General features: G+C 34.4%; 3 protein-coding genes across 5 annotated transcripts; 2 read left to right on the forward strand and 1 right to left on the reverse strand.

Moving 5' to 3' along the window:
• Positions 1–242: 242 nt before the first annotated feature.
• LOC149738682 (cytochrome b-c1 complex subunit Rieske, mitochondrial-like) lies at positions 243–2,910 on the forward strand. The gene is made up of 5 exons (XM_089875328.1): positions 243–411; positions 711–849; positions 1,291–1,446; positions 1,864–2,038; positions 2,486–2,910. The coding sequence occupies exons 1-5, from the start codon at positions 358–360 to the stop codon at positions 2,778–2,780; spliced, it is 819 nt and encodes a 272-aa protein (XP_089731454.1). The 5' UTR covers positions 243–357; the 3' UTR covers positions 2,781–2,910.
• A 301-nt stretch (positions 2,911–3,211) lies between these two features.
• Positions 3,212–14,403, reverse strand: LOC149738683 (uncharacterized). 3 transcript variants are annotated; one of them, XM_089875318.1, is made up of 27 exons: positions 14,237–14,403; positions 13,114–13,673; positions 12,945–13,036; positions 12,148–12,877; positions 11,566–11,729; positions 11,312–11,353; positions 10,973–11,017; positions 10,850–10,913; positions 10,341–10,442; positions 9,716–9,795; positions 9,239–9,325; positions 8,881–9,020; positions 8,509–8,641; positions 7,736–7,848; positions 7,270–7,446; positions 6,938–7,003; positions 6,808–6,884; positions 6,246–6,378; positions 5,913–5,969; positions 5,561–5,655; positions 4,814–4,962; positions 4,558–4,652; positions 4,351–4,469; positions 4,130–4,210; positions 3,865–3,965; positions 3,758–3,792; positions 3,212–3,453 (listed from the first exon to the last, which is right to left on the reverse strand). In XM_089875318.1, the coding sequence occupies exons 3-27, from the start codon at positions 12,996–12,998 to the stop codon at positions 3,312–3,314; spliced, it is 3,081 nt and encodes a 1,026-aa protein (XP_089731444.1). In that variant the 5' UTR covers positions 12,999–13,036; positions 13,114–13,673; positions 14,237–14,403; the 3' UTR covers positions 3,212–3,311. The 3 variants fall into 3 exon arrangements, with proteins under 3 accessions (XP_089731444.1, XP_089731445.1, XP_089731443.1); XM_089875319.1 differs by lacking the exon at positions 13,114–13,673; XM_089875317.1 differs by having other exon boundaries at positions 12,945–13,673.
• A 40-nt stretch (positions 14,404–14,443) lies between these two features.
• On the forward strand, positions 14,444–18,026 carry LOC149738684 (uncharacterized). Its single transcript, XM_089875333.1, has 4 exons — positions 14,444–14,794; positions 15,032–15,078; positions 16,748–16,843; positions 16,981–18,026. The coding sequence occupies exons 1-3, from the start codon at positions 14,543–14,545 to the stop codon at positions 16,761–16,763; spliced, it is 315 nt and encodes a 104-aa protein (XP_089731459.1). The 5' UTR covers positions 14,444–14,542; the 3' UTR covers positions 16,764–16,843; positions 16,981–18,026.
• The last annotated feature ends 2,281 nt before the right edge of the window (positions 18,027–20,307 follow it).

The following is a 20,307-nucleotide window of genomic DNA, read 5'->3' on the forward strand; positions in this document are numbered from 1 at the left end:
TTTTTATAAAATTTTCACCCCAAATGCCAGGTAGAATATTAAAAAAAATAAGTGTAAACGGTTAACACTGTATTCTGACAGAATGACGATAATTTTCGTAGCAAATTTGTTAAAATGTTAACACTGCAAAAGTGTGAACAGGTTGTCCAAGTTAGAGGTCGTTAGTTTGGTAATTCCACGTTAAATTATACAGAATTTTAAACAAGGTAAATTAAAAAAAGGGCAGTACTACGTTTACTAAACAGTTTGCTTTATAATTCTATCGCCATTTCAGCAGAATCACTGTTAACAGATCGTCTGCCTCACGAAAGTTAATTTAATTTGTGTTTCTGGTTCAAAAACAAATACAAAGTTGAAATGACGACGTTTGCCCGAACAGCATTCTCCTCTAAAATGAGCAACACAATGCACGTAAGTTATTTCATAATATAAATAATTATAAATACAAATAGTAACTTCAGTATTCATTTGTTTTTTAAACCATATTAAGTAAATTATGTTATGTTTTATTTTTTAATTAAGAATTGTGAATTTATAAAGAATCTAATTTAAGATAAGCTTTTAAATAATTTTACTTTTTGCATATTATATATATCAGCTAAACTGCTATATAATATTAATTAATTTCTATAATTTGGTAGTCTAAAAATCATCCATTATATTAACTGTTAAGTTGTTTGAATACCTGTTTATATATAATGTTTCACCAGATCATTGGGAACAGTTTCAAGCCTCCAGCCCCTGTTGCTTTGAAGCAAGCTGGTCCTGCTGTTCCTCGCACTAATGCCACGCTACAAAATAGAGGCATGTTCCTAACTGGAAAGGTTTCCACAGCGGTGTCTTTAATAGGTAACAAAATATTCAAATTGACTTCATTTGTTTGTTAACGGTTACCAATGGGCCAACCCTGGCAGTAATTTTAGTCCCTATGGCTTGTAAGACTGCAGGGCCTCACTCTTGAGAATAATGATTATCAAGAAGATTAGTAAAACTTTTATAAAGTGAATACTATAATAACTGTATATTTGCGCATTAGACTGCTTGTATGTATCTCTGTGTCTTGTAGCACAGTGGTCAGCACGCCTGCCTCTCACCCAGTGGGTATAGGTTCAAAACTTAAAACTGCTGTTATTGCGGGCGTATTGGTCCGTGGACAAGACGCTTACGGGCAAACCCAACGATGTCTTGATATGATATCAGATGGTCTTTTGCAATTGCACAAAAAACACCAGAAAAATTGTTTTACACTTAAATTTGACAAATATCATAACAGACTTTTTTTCCTAATAGGTCCATCAAGTGTAAGATACGCCCACAGTGATGTTACTGTACCTGACTTCAATGATTACAGACCAAACAATGTCAGTAACACTGCTATCACAAACTTCAGAGAAAAAGAAGAACAGAGAAAAAAGGATACAAAAACATTTAACTATGCCATAACAGGTAAATTAGTTAATTCAGTTTCTTGCAAAAGCAGGTTTAGTAATTTAATTTAAAAGTGTTTTTTTATGTTATAATCAGTTTAAGTTTTAATTTGGAAATGTTTGAAAGTTTTTTTATGCTAGTTAACTTACAGCAAAACATATGTAGATTTAAATATTAAAAAATTGTGGTTATTGTGATTTGTAATTGTTACCGAGGTAAAGTTAAAAAACCACCATAGAACACATGTACCAAACTTTATTAAGGCACACTCAAATCCGAAATCTGTGCCATACCAATGTTAATGATAATTTGTAAATCACAGTAGTATTTCATAACCAAAGTACAGTACTTATTACTTTAACCTAAATATATATATACTGTAAGTGAGTTGTAAATTACAGTAGTATTTTATCACTAATTGTTAATTTGTTTTAGCTGGTGCTTGGATTGGTGGCGTGTATGTGGCAAAGAACACGGTTGAATTATTCATTAAATCCATGAGTGCATCAGCTGATGTGCTTGCTCTTGCTTCTATTGAAGTTCCTCTTGCTGACGTGCCAGAGGGGAAGAGCGTTACGTTTAAATGGAGAGGCAAACCACTATTCATTAGGTAGGCTTGTCCGCATCTTCTGTGGTAATGTAATGGGACAAATCTGGCATAAATCTCAATTCCTATTAAACCTCATTGCAAAGTATCAGACAAAGTTGTAATGTTAATTTTAGTATTACCATAATTTTTTAAAACAGAGATGACATTGACAAATGTTTTAGTATCGATGTCACAGATTAAAACAGGTGTTGCCTTACTGTTTGATGTCTATACAAACAAGCAGTGCCAAAAAATTGATACATTTTTCAAAAAGGTTCTAATTTTGACAACTATGGTGTAACCGACTAACCGTGTACCTGCATTTTAAAAATGTCACCCAGGTTTTTACACTGATGTCAACAGTTTTTGGTGCCTATTCATTTTTGCATTCCAGCAAAAAAAGCAGCACCAAAAACTAAAAAAATTGGTGAAAATTATTTTATAACAAAAAGTGATAAACCCGTACAGACACCGTACTGCTGAGGAAATTGCCACAGAGGAAGCTGTGAATCTCGCTGAACTACGAGATCCACAACATGACAATGTTCGTGTGCAACGACCAGAATTCCTCATAGTTGTCGGCATCTGTACTCACCTTGGGTGTGTACCTATCGCCGATTCCGGAGATTTTGGAGGATATTACTGTCCGTGTCATGGATCTCACTATGATGCATCGGGAAGGATCAGAAAAGGTCCTGCTCCCCTTAATCTTGAAGTTCCAGAGTATTCCTTTCCCAGTGAAGGGATCGTCAAAGTCGGTTAGGTTTTTCGTTTATTTAAAAAATTCATTTATTGGAAATTAGGCGTGCTCACAAGTTCAAACTAACGGTTAAAATTTTATTGATTTATTCTGTATTGAACGTGTTCCAAATACAATTAAGATTTACAAGTTATTGCTACATTTGGAAATAGCATGGGTGCAAACTTACAGTAAGGAAAAAATATTCGTTTCAATCTATATACAGTAAGAAAAAAAGGCTGGTCAGGCTTTTTTTACAGTGACTGGACCATAACTACAGCTATTTTTTCTGAGAGCCCAAGTTTTCAAAAAGTTGGCTGTCGAAACACTTTGTTTGTCTTGGCATGTCAATTCTATAAAAACCGCTGTATGCAAACTAATCCCTTAAGCCAAACCAGCATGAAGTTTATGACCACCATGTTATAACAACCTGCCACTAATAATAAAGTCACAGATGACCATTTCTATTTATTTTCCTGTACAAACAGATACACATTACATACAACCGGCAGCATTTTAATATTCAACAGTCACGGTGAGCCTTGCAACGAAGTTTCAAGTTAGCTTTGCTCTCTTCTTTAAGATAGCATTCTCAACAACCTTTAGTTGTTCCAGCAACTCAACTCTTCTATTAGCAATAGCAGAACCTTTCTTAGCAGCAGGTTTTGCTCCCGAAATGGCAGCTGCAGGGCGTTTTCTAAATAAAACAATGAATTTGTTATAAACAAATATATACTGTTATATACTTAATATATGCAGCAAAACAATAATAATAATAACTTTTTATTTTGTCTCTTCAATTACAGTAGCGAAGATTTAAAAATGTTTTAAACGAAAAGACAGGATATAGCGACAAAACAGCAGTTGTTAAAACACGCTTACAATTAAAAACACATTTACAATTTGTTGGAAGAAAATAAGCGTGGTTGCTCCTCCAGCGGACAAAAAAGCCATTTATTATAATTAAGTAAAACTTCTAATAGAAACAAAAGTGTACATACCTGCTCTCTCCACTTTTTGTTGCGGATTGCTGTGGCTGAAAAATTGAAAAAATACATCAATATTAACAGATAGAATCTATATTTGTATTGAAGACTTTACAACAAACCTTGTTTATAATTGTCATCTTTACATCTTTCTTCCCCTTTGATGGAACAGCTACTTTAGCTGGTGCTGCATTCTTGGGAGGGCCTTTAGTTGCTGCTTTTCCTGTGTTTATATTTCAATGAATAAATGTGACTTTTTGTGTGGCGGGGCATAGACAGTTGTTATAACACAAGTGTTCTGTTTCATACATCTCAAACTCACTTGATGTTTATTTTATTAATAGACCATTACACACTTACGACTTAGATATAACAAAGAAATCCTACCCTTCACTGTCTTTGAAACTTTCTTCTTTGGTTTATCCTCGTCAGATGAGGAAGAAGAACCAGATGATGAACTTCCTGAATCTAAAAAAACCATAAATATTTCTTGAAAACTCTAAATACTGCTTATAATTGCGTAAAAGAGAAGGACAAGAAAAAGTTTAAGAATGCAAGTAGTTTTTTAAACATGAAGAATTGTATAGAAAATGTAAGGCAAGGAATACCTGAAGAGCTGCTTCCAGATTCACTTCCGGAAGAGTGTTTGCTTTTAGATCTTGACCTTGAACGAGATGCAGAACTATCAGAGTGGGAAAACTCACTACTGCTTGAACTGTCAGTTTTTCTGTGAACAATAAAACAAATTCAAAATTTTTGTTTAAAGTTTAAATAGTAAAACTAACGTCACTTTAAAAAAATCACAGCAAACTTACTTTTTCTTTGGTTTTACTTTCTTTGCAACTTGTTTCTTAGCAGGTCTACCACGTTCTGCTGGTGCAGGAGGTGCAACTGGTGCAACAGGTACAGCCTAAAACACAAAATATCAAAATGCAAATTTCCCTATATTTTTTATTGGGTACGCGAAACGCAAGATAAAAAATTTTGAGCTTTTGAATATTTCGATATATCATTTTTTTAATATAAATACACAAATTTTTGAATAATTTTATCGATAGTTTTATTTTTAACCTTTGCTTTTGAAGGTACAGCAGCTGGAGGTTTTGCAGGTTTCGAAGGTTTGGCAACTTTAGCTTTAGTTGCTGCTTGAGTTGCAACTACTTTCTTAGGTGCTGCCTTCACAACTGCTTTAGGAACTTTGGCAGATTTTCCATTGGATGCTGTAGAAGTAAGGTTTTATATATATTTTTGAGGTTTTGTATACAGTAGTGTGGGGAGAGACAGGGTACCTTTTCATTATATTTTTTCGTCCAATTTGGTATTAAAACAGAACATTCAAAGAAATATAAAATTGTAACTTCATGAATCCCATAGATTATTGTTTATTGTTTAAGACACAATCAGGGTATTTGCATATTATGTGCTAAATGTGTCCCATCTTCCCCACCCCAGTGACCCCACCATACTATATTCCAAGTTCTTAATATTTTGTGCACAAAACATTGAGGAGTATTTACCAGTAAGTGTTGTTTTATCCTTACATTTTTGAAAAGTTTTAAAATATAATGAATAATATACAACGTATTCCAAGACTAAAGACTTATTGAGTGAGCGTTAAAGAGAAAAATCATTGAGAAATATTTACCAATAAGTGATGTTTTAAACCTAATTTTAAAATATAATAATAAAGAGATTAAAAGCTTTAACATTGAATATTTATAAGTCACTGTTGTTTTACTCTGTTTAACGAAGGTGTTTTGATGTATAATATCAAGGTGGTTAAACAAACGTACACAATAAATGCAAGAAACAACGTACCTTCTTTTGCTGGGTTTGCCTTTTTCTTCTTTAAAACTTTCTTAGTTGATTTGGTTGGAGATGGAGATCTACTTGAACCAGAACTACTGAAGGAACTGAAAGAGAAAGAAATGTAAAATTAAATCAGTGTCATTTAACTTTCAAAATGGACTAATGGACTATGCAATAGAACAACCAGGGTTGCGATTTGATTTGCCGCTTTGTTCTGCATAAATAATAATGTCAGTGGTATAATAAAAAGTCAAACTTTTTATTTTGCCAAGCAATGGAAAGTATACAAAAAACTTGAATCAAAAATGAATTAAAAGTTGCAGAAAATCCATTATTTTATAAGCACAAATGAACTACAAACCTTGATAACGAAGATCTGGAGGATGACCGACTTGAAAAAGATGAAAATGATGAAGATCTGAAAAAATATAATTTTCTACAAAACAGTAACTAAGATCAGACTAATTTTTAAAAATGCCAGAGAAAAAGATTTTTTTCTACACAGTGATAATAAAGATTAGATCAATTAAAAAATTGCCAAAGAAAAATAACTTTGCAGCAAAATGACAGTTGTTAGAACATGATTTATGTAAAATTATTTGAGCAAAAGGGTCAAATAAAATTGCGGTTGCTAAACTGAAAGATAGTGAGCATTATAAGTGAAAATAATCCCCACAAAAAGTTAAATGTTTACCTGGAGGATCCTGAGCTGGAGGAAGACGAGCCTGATGAACTTCGACCCCGACCCTCCTTGACCTTTTTCTGACGACCTCTTGCCCAGGGGTCACTCCAGTTATCACCTCGCGGGGGTGCAGCAGAAGAAGCATCTTGTTTGAAGAGAAATAAATAAATGAATGAAGGTAACTTACTTTTCTCCTTGCGTGGCCGGAAAACAAGTCTTTTTACCACTGGTGTTCTGTTTCATACATCTCGTGCCAGCTTACAAGTTAATATGTTACTTTGTGGCCCATTGTGCGTAATTATTTTTTGAAGGCTGTTTTCAGTTTTTGTATGTGTGGCTGGTTATTTGGACAAACCATTAGTGACCACTGAGAGCAATTGCTGTATAGTGTTTTGCCCAAATACATATACACCCACAATGCTAGCAAAAATGAGCCTTGGACCCATTACCTCTGGATTAAAAGCAGGCGGGCTAACCAACTGTGCTACAGGTTTACAGGGCTGGACGAAATCCAGCAGAGAAGAGGACTGCTAAATGTAATGTTGCCAGCTGGATCTACAATTGTTTTACTTACCTGGTTGTTGTTTATGAAACTGACTGCCGGGTATTCCTGGTTGACCAACTGGTACAATACGACTCTCAACCTCTCGTCTGGTGGTACATGGGTTCAAATTTGATAAAACATGGTTTTTAAGGGGAATTACCTTTGCTGGCTTGGTGAAAGTCTATTTTCATCCATTGGCCTTCTTTGGTCTATTCGCTCTCTTTCTCTGTGGAAGAATGGAAGCATTAAAATTCATTTTTTTTAACAATTTAGATAAAAAAGATGATCATAGACTGGATTAAAAGGATGATTTAAAACAGTCTGAAAAAATGAATATTAAAAACTGGAATAAAAAATGATCAAAAAACTGAATCAAAGAGATAATCGAAAAAGGGAACAAAACGATGATTAAAAACTAGATCAATAAATAACCAAAAACTGGATAAAAAAAGAAAAAAAAAATGGGTAAAAACATGGTAGAGCAATTTCAACCTCATCATGTCCTCCATCCTGCGATCCCTGAAGTCGCGATCCATCCTTGGACCTCGATCCGGTCGGAAGCCAGGATCACCCCTCATGTGTGGGGGAAGTTCATGGGGTGGGGGGCGGTCCCGAGGGAACATAGGGGGTCGATCATGGGGGTGCATACCCATGTGTCGAGGTGGGCTTCTGAAATAAATCAATATTTTCATGAAATTTAAAAAAAAAACTTAAAATTGAAATTAACCAAAAATGTACGATACATAAATAAAAAATAATAAAAAGTTAACAATTTTTAGCAATATTAAAAAAAACTAAAAATTATCTATAAAAATAGTTTAAAAATTGTAGCATTATTACTGTAAATTATTAAAAAAAAATAAAAAATATTTATAAAAAAGAAAAAAAATTTAAAAAATCTATCTAAGATAAAAATCAAATTTGTATTTTTGTCACTTTTTATCAAAGATTAAATCACCTTCGTTCCATCCCTCTATGATCGTGCATCTCTCGGTGCATTGGATGACCTGGAGGAAACATCTCTCTTCCTCTTCGTGATGGAGATTCAGGACGCCTGTGTCCTTCCACTGGCTGTGGAGTTTTTGATGATAAGAAAATATATAGATATGATATATGATTATACAACAGTAAACCAACAATATATGGTCCATAAGAGAACATTATGGTGTATGTATTCAATATTTTCAATTTCCAAATATGTGGCAACGTTTATATTACATGATAATGATTGACATCCAGCTTATGCTAAAGAAAAAAACAGAATTACTTACAGTAACATAAAAGTACAGGGTTAACTTCTATGCAGTGATTACAACAAGGAGGTTCAAATTCTTACATTTACAATAACATATGTAAAGCTGGTTTCCAGCAAAATTTGGATCGGTATATTTCAAATTAAGTCAAGTCATTAACTGTTGCTTTGGTCAAAATTTGTTAGTATAAATAAACGAATATATATATATATTTATGAAAACTTGCTTTAGCCTCGTGTGACTGGAAAAAAAGAGTAGTTACATCTGGAATTAGGGATGTTATGTTTTATACACCACTTGTCAGCTTACCAGTTCCCATGAATGTAACTTTGTGTTGTATTTTTATGGCTCACAAATTAAACAACCCATCAGTGACCACTAGGCTGGAGCAATTGCTGTTAAGTATCTTGGCCAAGGACACATACGTCAACAATATTAACAACCACAAATTTTTGTAAACCAGTGATAATTTACTTACTCTTCTTGGTGGAGACCTTGCATCAGTGTCCCTCGTATGCGACTTTTCAAATCTTTTCAGTCTCTTCAGCTCCTCCGGTGGTGGAACAGCATAGAGATCATCATCATCGAAAGCATCGAACGGATTAAATCCTCTGGAAATTTCAAAAATAACATTTTTACCTTACTTTGAAATGAAATGAAAAATAGGTTACTACCATTACAAGGACAAAGAGGATTACTAAAAATAGGCAACAAAAACAACTAGAAACTCGTGTCTTAATAAAAGCAAAATTTGGCACTTAAAAAAATCCAAAGCAGCAAAAAAAATCCAAAATTGTTGTATTTTTTTGGTCAATTTAAACCAATTGACCAAAAATTTCATCAAAAATACCTTGAGTCTTCCACAAGTGGCTTCTGAGCGATGAAATCTAAATCTCGGTCCACATTAAGTTCCGCGTTAAGTGAAATAATTTCACGTTTTCTCATAAAGTCGGGTTCCTGGACTTTGCGTTGCATGGCACGCCTTCTCATCTGTAGGGGAATGGGTTTGGAAATAAATATTTTGTACCAATAATAATGTGAAATAGGGGGAAAATGTTGCCAAACTATTTAGTGACTAATGTGCAAAAACAAATCAAATATTTTCCCCAAAAATCTGAACAAGTTAAAATTTTAAGAACAGCGTGTAAATTTTACTTGTATAGAATAGCATGAATTATGTCGGCAATATGTACGTGAAAGAAACCTACTTCTTTAGCATGTCTAAGACCTCGTTCCCAAGCTGTTTCCATCTTTGGGTGGTGCATCATATCAGGTGGATGCATTGGTCCAGGTGCCTGTAATAATTAAAGTTCACGATTTAAGATTACCGTATTGATTAAGCTAAATAATTATAAAAAGTATAAGATTTTCCATTAAAATAAATAGAAATTTAAACAAATGTATGGTAAATAATTTTAAAAAAATGTAAGAATTTCCTCAAAAAATAAAAGATTTGCCATTAAAATAAATGGAAATTTAAACAAATCAAATGTATAGTAAATAATAATAAAAATGTAAGGTTTTCTATTAAAATAAATAGAAATTTAAATAAAACCAGTAATTTGTTGCAGTTTTAGTACCTTCATTACTTTTGTAATGCTTCCAGTTAAAACCATAACTAGAGGTTCATATGAATAGGCTTAAAATAAATTAAATAATGTATCTTTGTTCTCAACTTCACATACCCTTGGGTCAAATGGTGGAGGTTCATGTCGGTGCATGAGAGGTCCCGGTTTTGGTTCATCGGAAAACAAGTTATAACCGCCTGTAATGAAGGATCAAGAAAAAGGGTTACACCCAGTTACTTGGCCAAGGACACATACGTCAACACTAGGTAGACAGTACACATCTGGTGTAAATTTCAGAACCTACACATGGTTATTGTATGGAAGAGGAATGTAACTGACTAACTAGACAGTACACATCTGGTGTAAATTTCAGAACCTACACATGGTTATTGTATGGAAGAGGAATGTAACTGACTAACTGCATTACATTTCACTTTTTAGTTAAAACGCTCCCGACTGTTTGTTTTAAGATTCAATCATGTTTTAAATTTTTTGTAAATTATTTATTCAGTTTACCAAACACATGGTTATTGCATGGTAGAGAAATATGTAATTGAAATACATTTCATCATTTAGGTAAAACACTCCTGATTGTAAATTTTGAGATTCAATCATGTTTTGCAGTTTTTTTGGAAAATATTTTTTAGTTTTAACTGAATAAATATTTTATAAAAAACTGCAAAACATGATTGAATCTTAAAATACACAGTTTGGTTATTGTATGGTATGGTGTTGTACTTACCTTTATCATTAATACCAGGATGTATGAATCGACACCTATCTGCCCATGTACAGTTTCCTTTTTCAAAGAACCTGCAAATCTCTCTTGGAACCGCAGGACCCTCTGTGAGTATAAGGTAAATTAATATAACAACTTGTTTCGAACAAGTATATAGTAGGGTGGGGGAAGATGGGGCATCTTTAGCACATAATATCCAAATATCCTGATTGTGTTTTAAACAATTCGGTCTATGGGAATCGTAAGAATACGATTTTATAATTCTTTGAATAGTCGTTGTTAATTACCAAATAGGTTGAGAACCTCCCCACCCTACTATATATATATATATATATGCATGAACCATTAACTTTTTGGTTTTTATCTCAAATATTTCTATTTAAACAAATATAAATAATATATGTTTTAAAAAGATCACACATGACAGCTAATAATTGATTCTCCTCTAAACTTTGCTTATAGTTGCACCCATAATACAACACCCCCAGTCAATAAAATGAATTCACCCTCACCCATGGGGTCAATCATCTCCCCATCTTCATAATCATCCGGACAAAACCCTGGTAGTTTCTTTGGCTGAAAATAAGGTGTTTAAATAGTTTGCAGCAAACATAATGCTAAATAATAGGACTTACCTTCTCTTCGTTGTCACTTTTAATTTCACCATCACTTGACTCAATCTGGAAAATAAACATAAATTAGGACATGGGGTAAAAGTAAAATGGTTCTGAAAGTAGGTATAAACTAATATGGATCTCAGAGATGCTCTCATAAAGTAAAATGGTACTGAAAACTCTGTAACATACACATAAATTATTAACAGGGGTAAACGTAAAATGGTTCTGAAAGTGGGTATGAACCAATATGGAAACCATAGATGCCCTCATTTAATTCATGTTCCTATTACCCATGAAAGTTGTTGCTGTAGGACCTTATTAAAGTAGAAAATAAAATTAGCACAAAAGTTTAGTTACCTCTCCATCTGACATTTCTTGCTTCACTTTTTTCTTCTCAATCTGGAATAAAAAAAACAAAAAAATATAGTCAAGAAAAAAAAACAATTTGTTTCTTAATATTTTGTAAAGAAAAAAAAACTTTTTGGTTATTAACATTTTGTCTTGTCAGCCTGATTTTTTGGTAAAAATTTCTCGCTATATTTAATATACATCTCCTAGTAAAAGATAGCTTTCCCATATTACCTCAACATAACACAAACAAAAATCCTTACTTCAGCAGATTGTGGTATAGGGGCATCTCCCAACTCCCCCAATTCATCAACATCTTCATCATAGTCGAGCTGCTCCATCTCTGGCCTCACATCATCGAGTCCATAATCAACCTGGGAGTTGCTCCTTACTTCTTCTTTAACATCTTCCTCTTTATCAGAATCGACTGCACGAAGAATGAAATTTTAGATAAACCGGATTTTAACTAAGAAGATAAAGCAATTGATTTTTACTGAGAACAGCTTTTTTTATGAGTTTGGGGTCTTAATGTTCCTAGAAGATTGAGATATTATTATTGGACTTATTGGTGTTTTCCATGAGTACAGTAATGCAAGTTGATAAAGTAGTTGATTTTAACTATGAACAAAGCTTGTATGGGTTTGGGGTCTTGGTGTACCTAGAAGATTGCGATAATAAATTACATGAAGCAGTTGATTTTATACAGCTGTGTAAAACATGTGGACCAAGATATGATATTGTTGAGTTCTGTGACACTTTTTTTTAGTTACAAAGTACAATATATCTGCCAATTGATAACATTAACATATTAATAGGAACATTAACATAGTATTGGGATAGATCACCTATTTCACCATCTGATTCATCATCCTTAATTTTCCCATCAGCCAAAACTTTATCAGCTTCTTTTTTAACATTTATAATACCAGCATCATTTTCAGCGTCTTTCTCTTGTTCAAGGTTGGAGTTTGCATTACATGCACCATCCTCATCAGATTTATTCTCATCGTTATCGTCACTTTTTCTATCAGAAACATATTCTTCTTTAACTGTAACTTCATCGCTTTTACTAGGACTATCTTCTTGGTCTACTGTTTCTTCAGTTGATCTATCCACAACATTCTCATGGTCACTTGCTCCCAATTGTTCCTCTTGATGGTCATCTGAAAGTTGTTCTTTTGGAGACACAATCATCCCATCCTCTTTATCTGAATCTGCAGCATCCACAGGATCAGGAGAAGGAATCCCTGAATTCTCTTGATCTGATCCTACTACTCCTTCATCTTTTTGATCCGGGGATGTATCTGGTTTTCCGTCTTCAACTGAAGTGGCATCTATTTCTTTTTCTTGATCTGGAGATTTATCTATTGCATCATTTTGATCCAAAGGAGCAACATCATCCTCTGCTGAATCCAGTGCACGATCTTCATCCTCTTTATTCTGTTCCTCTAAAGTTTGCTCTTCCTGCATTTTCTCAGCAGGACTTTCTGCATCTTCTATCAAAGGATCCGATTTATCTTCTTCCAGTAGGGCTTGCTTTTCATCAATAGTTGGAGCATCAGATAAAACTGGAACCTGATAAAAATATTACCAACTGAAACTGGGCACTTTATTGAATTGGTAACATTTCTACTACATTTACCTCAGAGATGGTTTCATCGATTTTTTCATTTTCCTTTTTTATGGGTGAGTCCATGGTGTACAAGTTGTCACCGATAAAATTATATCCAATACCTGTTGATGGTAGAGTTAAATGAGCAAGTAGCTTAGTTAGAAACAAGCAATAAACAAATTGTATCGACAACACAAACCATGAAGATCCCAGGATTTGCTTGAATGCCAATCTGTTGTTAAACAGAAGGGGCATTTTTGACTGCAATGCTAGAATTTACTTTTGCTTTGGTCTCATCAGACCAGTACAGCACTGCAAACTGATATTTCATTTGTTGTACAGTGGTTGTAATGGTATGATGAGACTTAAGCTTGTTTTTTAATGGTTCGGCAGTAACAAATGAACCAACAGTCAGTCTAACTTAAATATCTGTTTCTAGGTTAAGACTAGCAACTTTTACCCTTATTATCTGCACTTTTACACTGCCTAACAGCTACATTAAGCAGATAAATGAGAAAACTTTGATTTCAGAAACAGTAACAATTTGGTTTAGTGACTCCATTAGCAGAATACAAGAGTCACTTGAGGCAAAAACGAACCATAAACCTAACCAATTCCAATTAACAACATAGAGATGTAAAAATTAGCATATTATATCAAGAGTGGCATTTAATTTGAATTGGTAAAGTGAACTGTTCGTTTTTGCCCCGACATTTGCAGAAAGCAAATGATTTCCATCTCCAATTCCAGAACCTGATGCTGAAACAATAAAAATTTGATATTCAATAACAGGTAAAACTAGATTTGTCAAAAAAACAGTCAAACGAAACATAGGATTATAAAATGGTTATTGTGATGTGCTATGAAAATATAAGTGAGACTTTAATGTGTGTTATGTGCTGATCTTCCTTTGCTATGTCGAAACTGTTTGACCACACTAGTAATAATTATCTCTTCTGACCATTTCGCTTTAATTACTGCTCTCTTACCATTTTGCACCTACTGAGCTTACATCTTTTTAAATGTTTTTAATATAATATATTTTGTTTGCTTTTTCTAATGTTAAATATTTTACAAAATAGTTACACTCTCTCTAAACTAATTAAAGAATGTACTGTAAGGTTTTATTTTACATTTTGTGGGTAAAGCACCGTGCAACGTAAATGTGATTCGTATTCTACGACTAAACTACGTTCTTATCAAGTGCAAATTAACTTATTACATGAACATGTGCAGTATTAAAAAATAACAAAAATTTAGCAACGAAAAGGAAGTCACAGGTAAAACGCACACCATACACGAATTGATAGAATAAAATTTACCGTATTTTTCGTTGTTCTAATGAAGAAAGATTCGCAATTTCTTCTTGTAACTGTAAACGAACATCCACTGACAACCACTTCGCAATATGGGATTAAACAACGCGATTTTTTCGTATTGTAGTTCTGGCACCACTATGCACTTTCTTCTTCGGCAGCACTTTTGCCTTTTTTCCTATCCTCTGTTGATCAGGCGAGGCACGACCACGCACGAGACGGGGTCGGAAGCTAAAGTGTCCATGTCCCCTGGCCACCCTCTACCAACATGGACATGGCCAGCTACCAACATGGACATGGCCAGCTACCAACATGGACATGGCCAGCTACCAACATGGACATGGCCAACTACCAACATGGACATGGCCAGCTACCAACATGGACATGGCCAACTACCAACATGGACATGGCCAGCTACCAACATGGACATGGCCAGCTACCAACATGGACATGGCCAGCTACCAACATGGACATGACCATCTACCAACTTGGACATGGCCATCTACCAAACTATCGCGGAACCAAAGAGCAACCCCTGGCCCGGTAAAAATATTCAAAGTAAAGGTAGAAAATCAAGATTTATGAAAAGTTTATTATGTTTCTATACCTGTGTAGTTAACTGACGCGAATATGCAGAACTGCTTATGAAACTATGAAATATTAGTTACAAAAAAATCGATCCTCCCCAAAAGTATTTAATCGCTAAAAGTCTCTGCATAGTATTTACCGCGTTTGCCCTACTTATGTTTATTTTATATTTTGGTATGGGTTGTTTGTTTAGTTAATGGGTTGTTTGTTTAGAGGATATCAAAAAGGACACAAGTAAAGCATGCTCCAATACGATACAGGTTAGTCTGTGTTAGAAGCTGGTACTTTTAAAGTTCTTGGTTAGGAGTTAGTGATGGCTATATAGGACTTAGTTTACTAAGGGGTTGGCAGTCAAGGGTTAGTTACTATTACCTTCAGGTATTTTGCGTGATGTATGTAAATTACCTGTTTGTTTTTAGGTTAAATGCTAGCCTTGTGCAATGTAAACCAAATGTCGCAATTCAGGAAAAGGGATTAAACTTTTTATCTCTGCGCCTTATAACATTAAATTGGTATATATAGAAGCTGCAGTATAAATTCCAGTTGCCACATTGAATATAGAGCCATAGCTCAAAGAGGCCAAAACTTCGGGTGACACGGTGAATGTTTTAGAAGCCATAGAGGCGACAGCTACTGAGTTCCAGGTGCCACAAAGAATGTTTGGAAGCTATGACTTCTATTTTTCAAGATGCCGCGGTGCTAAAATTTAGAAGCCGTGGCACTAAAGGTGCAGCTAAATATCTGTCGTGGCACCTGGAATTTAAAGGCCACAGCGCAAAGCTTAAAAACCATGGTACTGTAGCGCTGTTTGGTGTTGTGGTTCCACATGTAACGTGCTGTAGTGTATGTTCTGCACGCCAACTCGAGCTCGCTCGAGGCAGAGAAGCCGCCGTATTATTATTTTTGTTGTAACGCGCGTGTGTACTCCTGTGTGTGACGTGTTTGTCATGTGCTCGCCACGTTTCCTTTTCTCTTTTTGGGTGTGACAAGTTTGTGGAGGTGAACCGCAGTTTTGTATATGGTTTGGTCGCGTAAGGTGCTATAATAAATATAAGATACGCCTCAGTACTAAAGCCGCGGCTAAATATCTGTCGTGGCACCTGGAATTTAAAAATAGCGGCGCTAAAATTTAGAAACAGGCACTAAAGCTGCGGCTAAATATCTGTCATGGCACCTGGGATTTAAAATTGTGGCGCTAAAATTTAGAAGCCGTGGCACTAAAGCCGGGGCTAAATATCTGTCATGGCACCTGGGATTTAAAATTGTGGCGCTAAAATTTAGAAGCCGCGGCTAAATATCTGTCGTGGCACCTTGAATTTAAAAGTTGCGGGGCTAAAATTTAGAAGCCGTGGCACTAAAGCCGCGGCTAAAGATCTGTCGTGGCACCTGGGATTTAAAAATAGCGGCACTAAAATTAAAAAGCCGTGGCACTAAAGCCGCGGCTAAATATCTGTCGTGGCACCTGGAATTTAAAAATAGCGGCGCTAAAATTTAAAAGCCGTGGCACTAAAGCCGCGGCTAAATATCTGTCATAGCACCTGGGATTTAAAATTGTGGCGCTAAAATTTAGAAGCCGTGGCACTAAAGCCGCGGCTAAATATCTGTCGTGGCACCTTGAATTTAAAAGTAGTGGCGCTAAAATTTCGAAGCCGTGGCACCTAGAATTATGACTAGTCGTTTCTTATGGCTTCCAGTTTAACATGCCAAATAAATGGATCAGATTGTTTACCAAATTTTAAACAAGCATAGTGAAACTATGCTTCCGAAAGCAGAACTATATTATAATTTCTCCGGAATCCGGATTAACGCATTTGTTTAAAAAAAAATTTTTTTTATTGGGTATGTTATACAGTAAACTTATTATTTGTTAGTGTTTAGTTATTGAAATTTGTTTATTGCCATTTTCTACTTTCGCCTTGCTTTTTACAGAAAGAAGTTTTGCTAAACACCAAGAAGTAAACAAAAAAAAAACCTTTTCACCAAATTGAAACACCATATTATAGTGTGAACATTTTACGGAACCAGGTAAAAGACTATGTTTGGAGTGCTGTTACCTTTAAAAATACAACCAAAAAACATGGGTTTTTGGTGCTTACACTATTCCATCTTACACCACAGTTTTATTATATATATTTTCTAAAATCTAATAAATTATATTTTAGATTGGATCTGAGGCAGATTTCTAATGGTATTTCAGCAAGTGCATCAATGTTCGTGAAAACTCCTTCAAACATGTTGTCACAATAGAACAATGGAAATGTCCTGTTTGTCTTTTTCGTACTGCGTGTGAAAATAATCAATCAACGTCGAGTCAAAGTTATAATAAAAATGTTTGGTTGCCTCTATGAGTCACATCTCATACACTGGTGCTATTAATAACTGTCTGTTATTAAATTTTAAAGGAAAATAGTACATTAATATAAATGCTTGATGTCATCCAGTGGCACCACCAAGGTTTTAAACAACAAAACAGCTGCTGAAAAATATATTTGATACTAATGTTTTCTCTTTACCCGCTGTATTTTTTCTTTTAAAAATATTTGTTGTTTCTGTTAAAAAACAAAACGGTATTTGCAATTGTAAACGTTATAGAGTCTAAATTTTATAATCATTTTGAATATAGCAGGGTGGGGCAAGATGGGACACTCTTGTTTTGTTTAGTGGTGAAACAAATAACATTAAAAGAATATAAAAATCGTATTCTTACTACTCCCATAGACCGTTGTTAATTAATAAAACACCATTAAGATATTTGGACAATATATGCTCAAGGTGTCCCATTTCCCCCATTCCACTATAATAAATTTTCTGTTATTACAAGTTCATATACATTTGTAGGATACAATATTTATCCATTGAAATTCGAACATTACCCATTGTCGTTCAAACAATATCAATTGTTATATGCAATAATATATTGTACAGGTAACGTGTTAAAAACTATAGCAGTAGGGCAAGAAAAGGAATGTTTAGAGTTAGACTTAATTTTCAAAACATGCAGTATTATTTCGTGTTATTTACGTATATTCCTATTTATAAATGCACTTAATAATCAGATTTAACAATGATTTTAAACTGTCCCATCTTATCCTGTGTGTTTTCGAATTTTTAAAATTTAACTTGTTGTGCGGCTCGCTGAATAACTCCTCGTGTGTTTTATTATGTTTTATTAAATTGTTGTCAATTAATAAAGGAATGATAGTACTAATTCGTGGTAGTACCAAAAAAACGTCATCTATTTTGATTTTGAAAATGTTTGGCAATATGTGCTTAAGTGTCCGATCTTCCCCCATTGTACTATAATATTATATGGGGCATTACACAGCAGAAAATTTAGCGTTATGACAGGAGATTTTGTAGGGTAGGGGAATATAAGACACTTTGTCGGGTGGGAATTTTTTTACGGACTTTCATTTGTTGTTTATTAAAAAAAACTTTTTTTACAGGTAAAAAAAGCAAAATTGCAAGGTGCTAATTTAAATGACTGCTAAATCATATATAATAAAGCCGATGAAACTTTTTAGTTTGAGACCATGAACGATAAAACTAGTTTCACAGGGGTATAAAGAAACTTAGATATATTTTGCACAGTTTAATTTAGTCTCATAAAGCTAGTTGTGTATGCTAATTATAAAAAAAATATCCAAGGTTTAGCAAAAAACGGTTTCTGATGTCGCAAGTCGTTTTTAGTTAAAAAACAGCAACACTTGTTCTGCAGCGGCTTTGTCGTTCCATGATATTACACTTAAACTATTCCATGTAACCCGTTTTAGTCAAAGAAAATGGTTTTATTTACGTAATTAAGGAGGTACATTTTCTAAAACACATCTCTGCATTCTGCCAATGACCGGGATTCACCTCGTTAACACAATTACTTGCGCCTGCTTTAATTGCCGCCAAAATTTTAGTTTTTCCGACCACTACTATAGGAATAAGCAGGAGAGAGAGAACTTAAACTTAGACGTAGCCTAATAAGACCAAAATAAAATGGTATTCAAAATACATGGCAAATTAAAAATTCTGATTTTACAAAGTGTCCTATCTTCCCCAACCCAACTATATGTAATAAAATACACATATAGAGAACTCCAAGATCACCTACATGAGGGAACCACAAAACTGATATTTTATTTTAGCAATCGTATCACTTATGATTTTGCTCCAAAACTGTTCTTTTGGTCCCACGAATACGCGTTGCAATTTTTTTATTGGGCGGTTTTTGTGTTTAATATTGGGCGGTTTTGTCGAAGTTAATTTTGAAAATACAGGTAAAACTGCTGCGACACTGTTTCAAACAAGGTGTCGGCAACAACATTTACATTATCATAAGCTACCAGATTGCATACGACGTAAAAATACGCAGTCGAATGACGCTGACAAAATAACGAGTATTAGTGAGACGAGAAATACATAAGCAAACTATCTCTGGTGAGAAACATTTTGGAATCAACTGTTTTACGGATCAACACCATATAAGGATATACCCCAATAAAGCAACCAACCAAGGATAGTATCCAAGGTATAATAAGTCTCCATTAATGTATAAGCGTATCAAGCTGACACCACATTTAAACTGTCCACCATTTTGTTTTACACCGAGCAGAATAAAGGAAAAAGGTTCGAAGACGCAAGGATAAACGTCAATCAAATGTCGTGTAACTAACATTGGCGGGCTTTTCTCCCCACTTTTAGCGGGCATTCACTCCCCAAGCCAGATGTTTTTTCGCTACCGGATGTGTTAATTATTTGTCAAAACAATTTATCCGCGGCTTCTGTAATGTTTAAAAATATTTTACATGCGAAGGTAAATATTAAATTCCATTGCAACTTCTCTAATCGTCGTGTCTCACTGTGAACTTTAACGCAAATTGACTTATTGTTGCACTGGGAAGCCAGGGAAAAATAACATTTTTTGGGCATAAATTTACCGGAATGAATCAGTAAAACGTTAGTAATAAATTAATTGGCGGTGCGGAAAAAAATATAAAATCCCTTTTATAAACACCCAAATCACTTTATTGTTAGATTTGCCTCTGCTATAGTATTGTTGTACCTTGTAAAGAAAAGACAAAGAATATAGTTCGCAATTAGCATTATTTTCTTTTGCTCGAATATAATGTTCAGTTTGTACTATACACAGCATATTTTTCAATCAATTTCTGCTGGTTTTAAATCGAAAACTAAGTTCGATATTTAAACGTCGGGTCCAGACCGTTTCAAACGAAGGGTCGCTTTTAATTTGAACCAAATTGTCATTATGTTTGTTCTTATATTGCGCAGTAGTGTGGGGGCGTATGCGCATTATAACGGATGTACAGCTATTATATTATAAAAACTATATTATTTTCATAACCGAAGCGCTAGGAAAGTTTTCTTCTGTCTCGCAATCCCAACTTATTTATAAATTGTTCGCGAATAAATTGTTTTGACAAAGTAACACATCCGGCGGTAGCGAAAAACATCTGGCTTGGGGAGTGAATGCCCGCTAA

Source organism: Ciona robusta, chromosome 3, assembly GCF_009617815.1.
Source record: "Ciona robusta chromosome 3, ASM961781v2".
Taxonomy (NCBI): Eukaryota; Metazoa; Chordata; class Ascidiacea; order Phlebobranchia; family Cionidae; genus Ciona; species Ciona robusta.

Bases quoted from the DNA above. Each gene is read 5' to 3' on its own strand.
- LOC149738682 (XM_089875328.1), top strand. From the start codon at position 358: ATGACGACGTTTGCCCGAACAGCATTCTCCTCTAAAATGAGCAACACA. The intron at 850-1,290 runs GTAACAAAATAT...TTTTCCTAATAG, and splicing joins CACAGCGGTGTCTTTAATAG to GTCCATCAAGTGTAAGATAC. The intron at 2,039-2,485 runs GTAGGCTTGTCC...AAACCCGTACAG, and splicing joins GGCAAACCACTATTCATTAG to ACACCGTACTGCTGAGGAAA.
- LOC149738683 (XM_089875317.1), bottom strand. From the start codon at position 13,169: ATGCCCCTTCTGTTTAACAACAGATTGGCATTCAAGCAAATCCTGGGA. The intron at 9,326-9,715 runs GTATGTGAAGTT...TAATTATTACAG, and splicing joins CTCCACCATTTGACCCAAGG to GCACCTGGACCAATGCATCC. The intron at 3,793-3,864 runs GTTTGTTGTAAA...TCAATTTTTCAG, and splicing joins AGATGACAATTATAAACAAG to CCACAGCAATCCGCAACAAA.
- LOC149738684 (XM_089875333.1), top strand. From the start codon at position 14,543: ATGGACATGGCCAGCTACCAACATGGACATGGCCAACTACCAACATGG. The intron at 14,795-15,031 runs GTAGAAAATCAA...TTGTTTGTTTAG, and splicing joins TAAAAATATTCAAAGTAAAG to AGGATATCAAAAAGGACACA.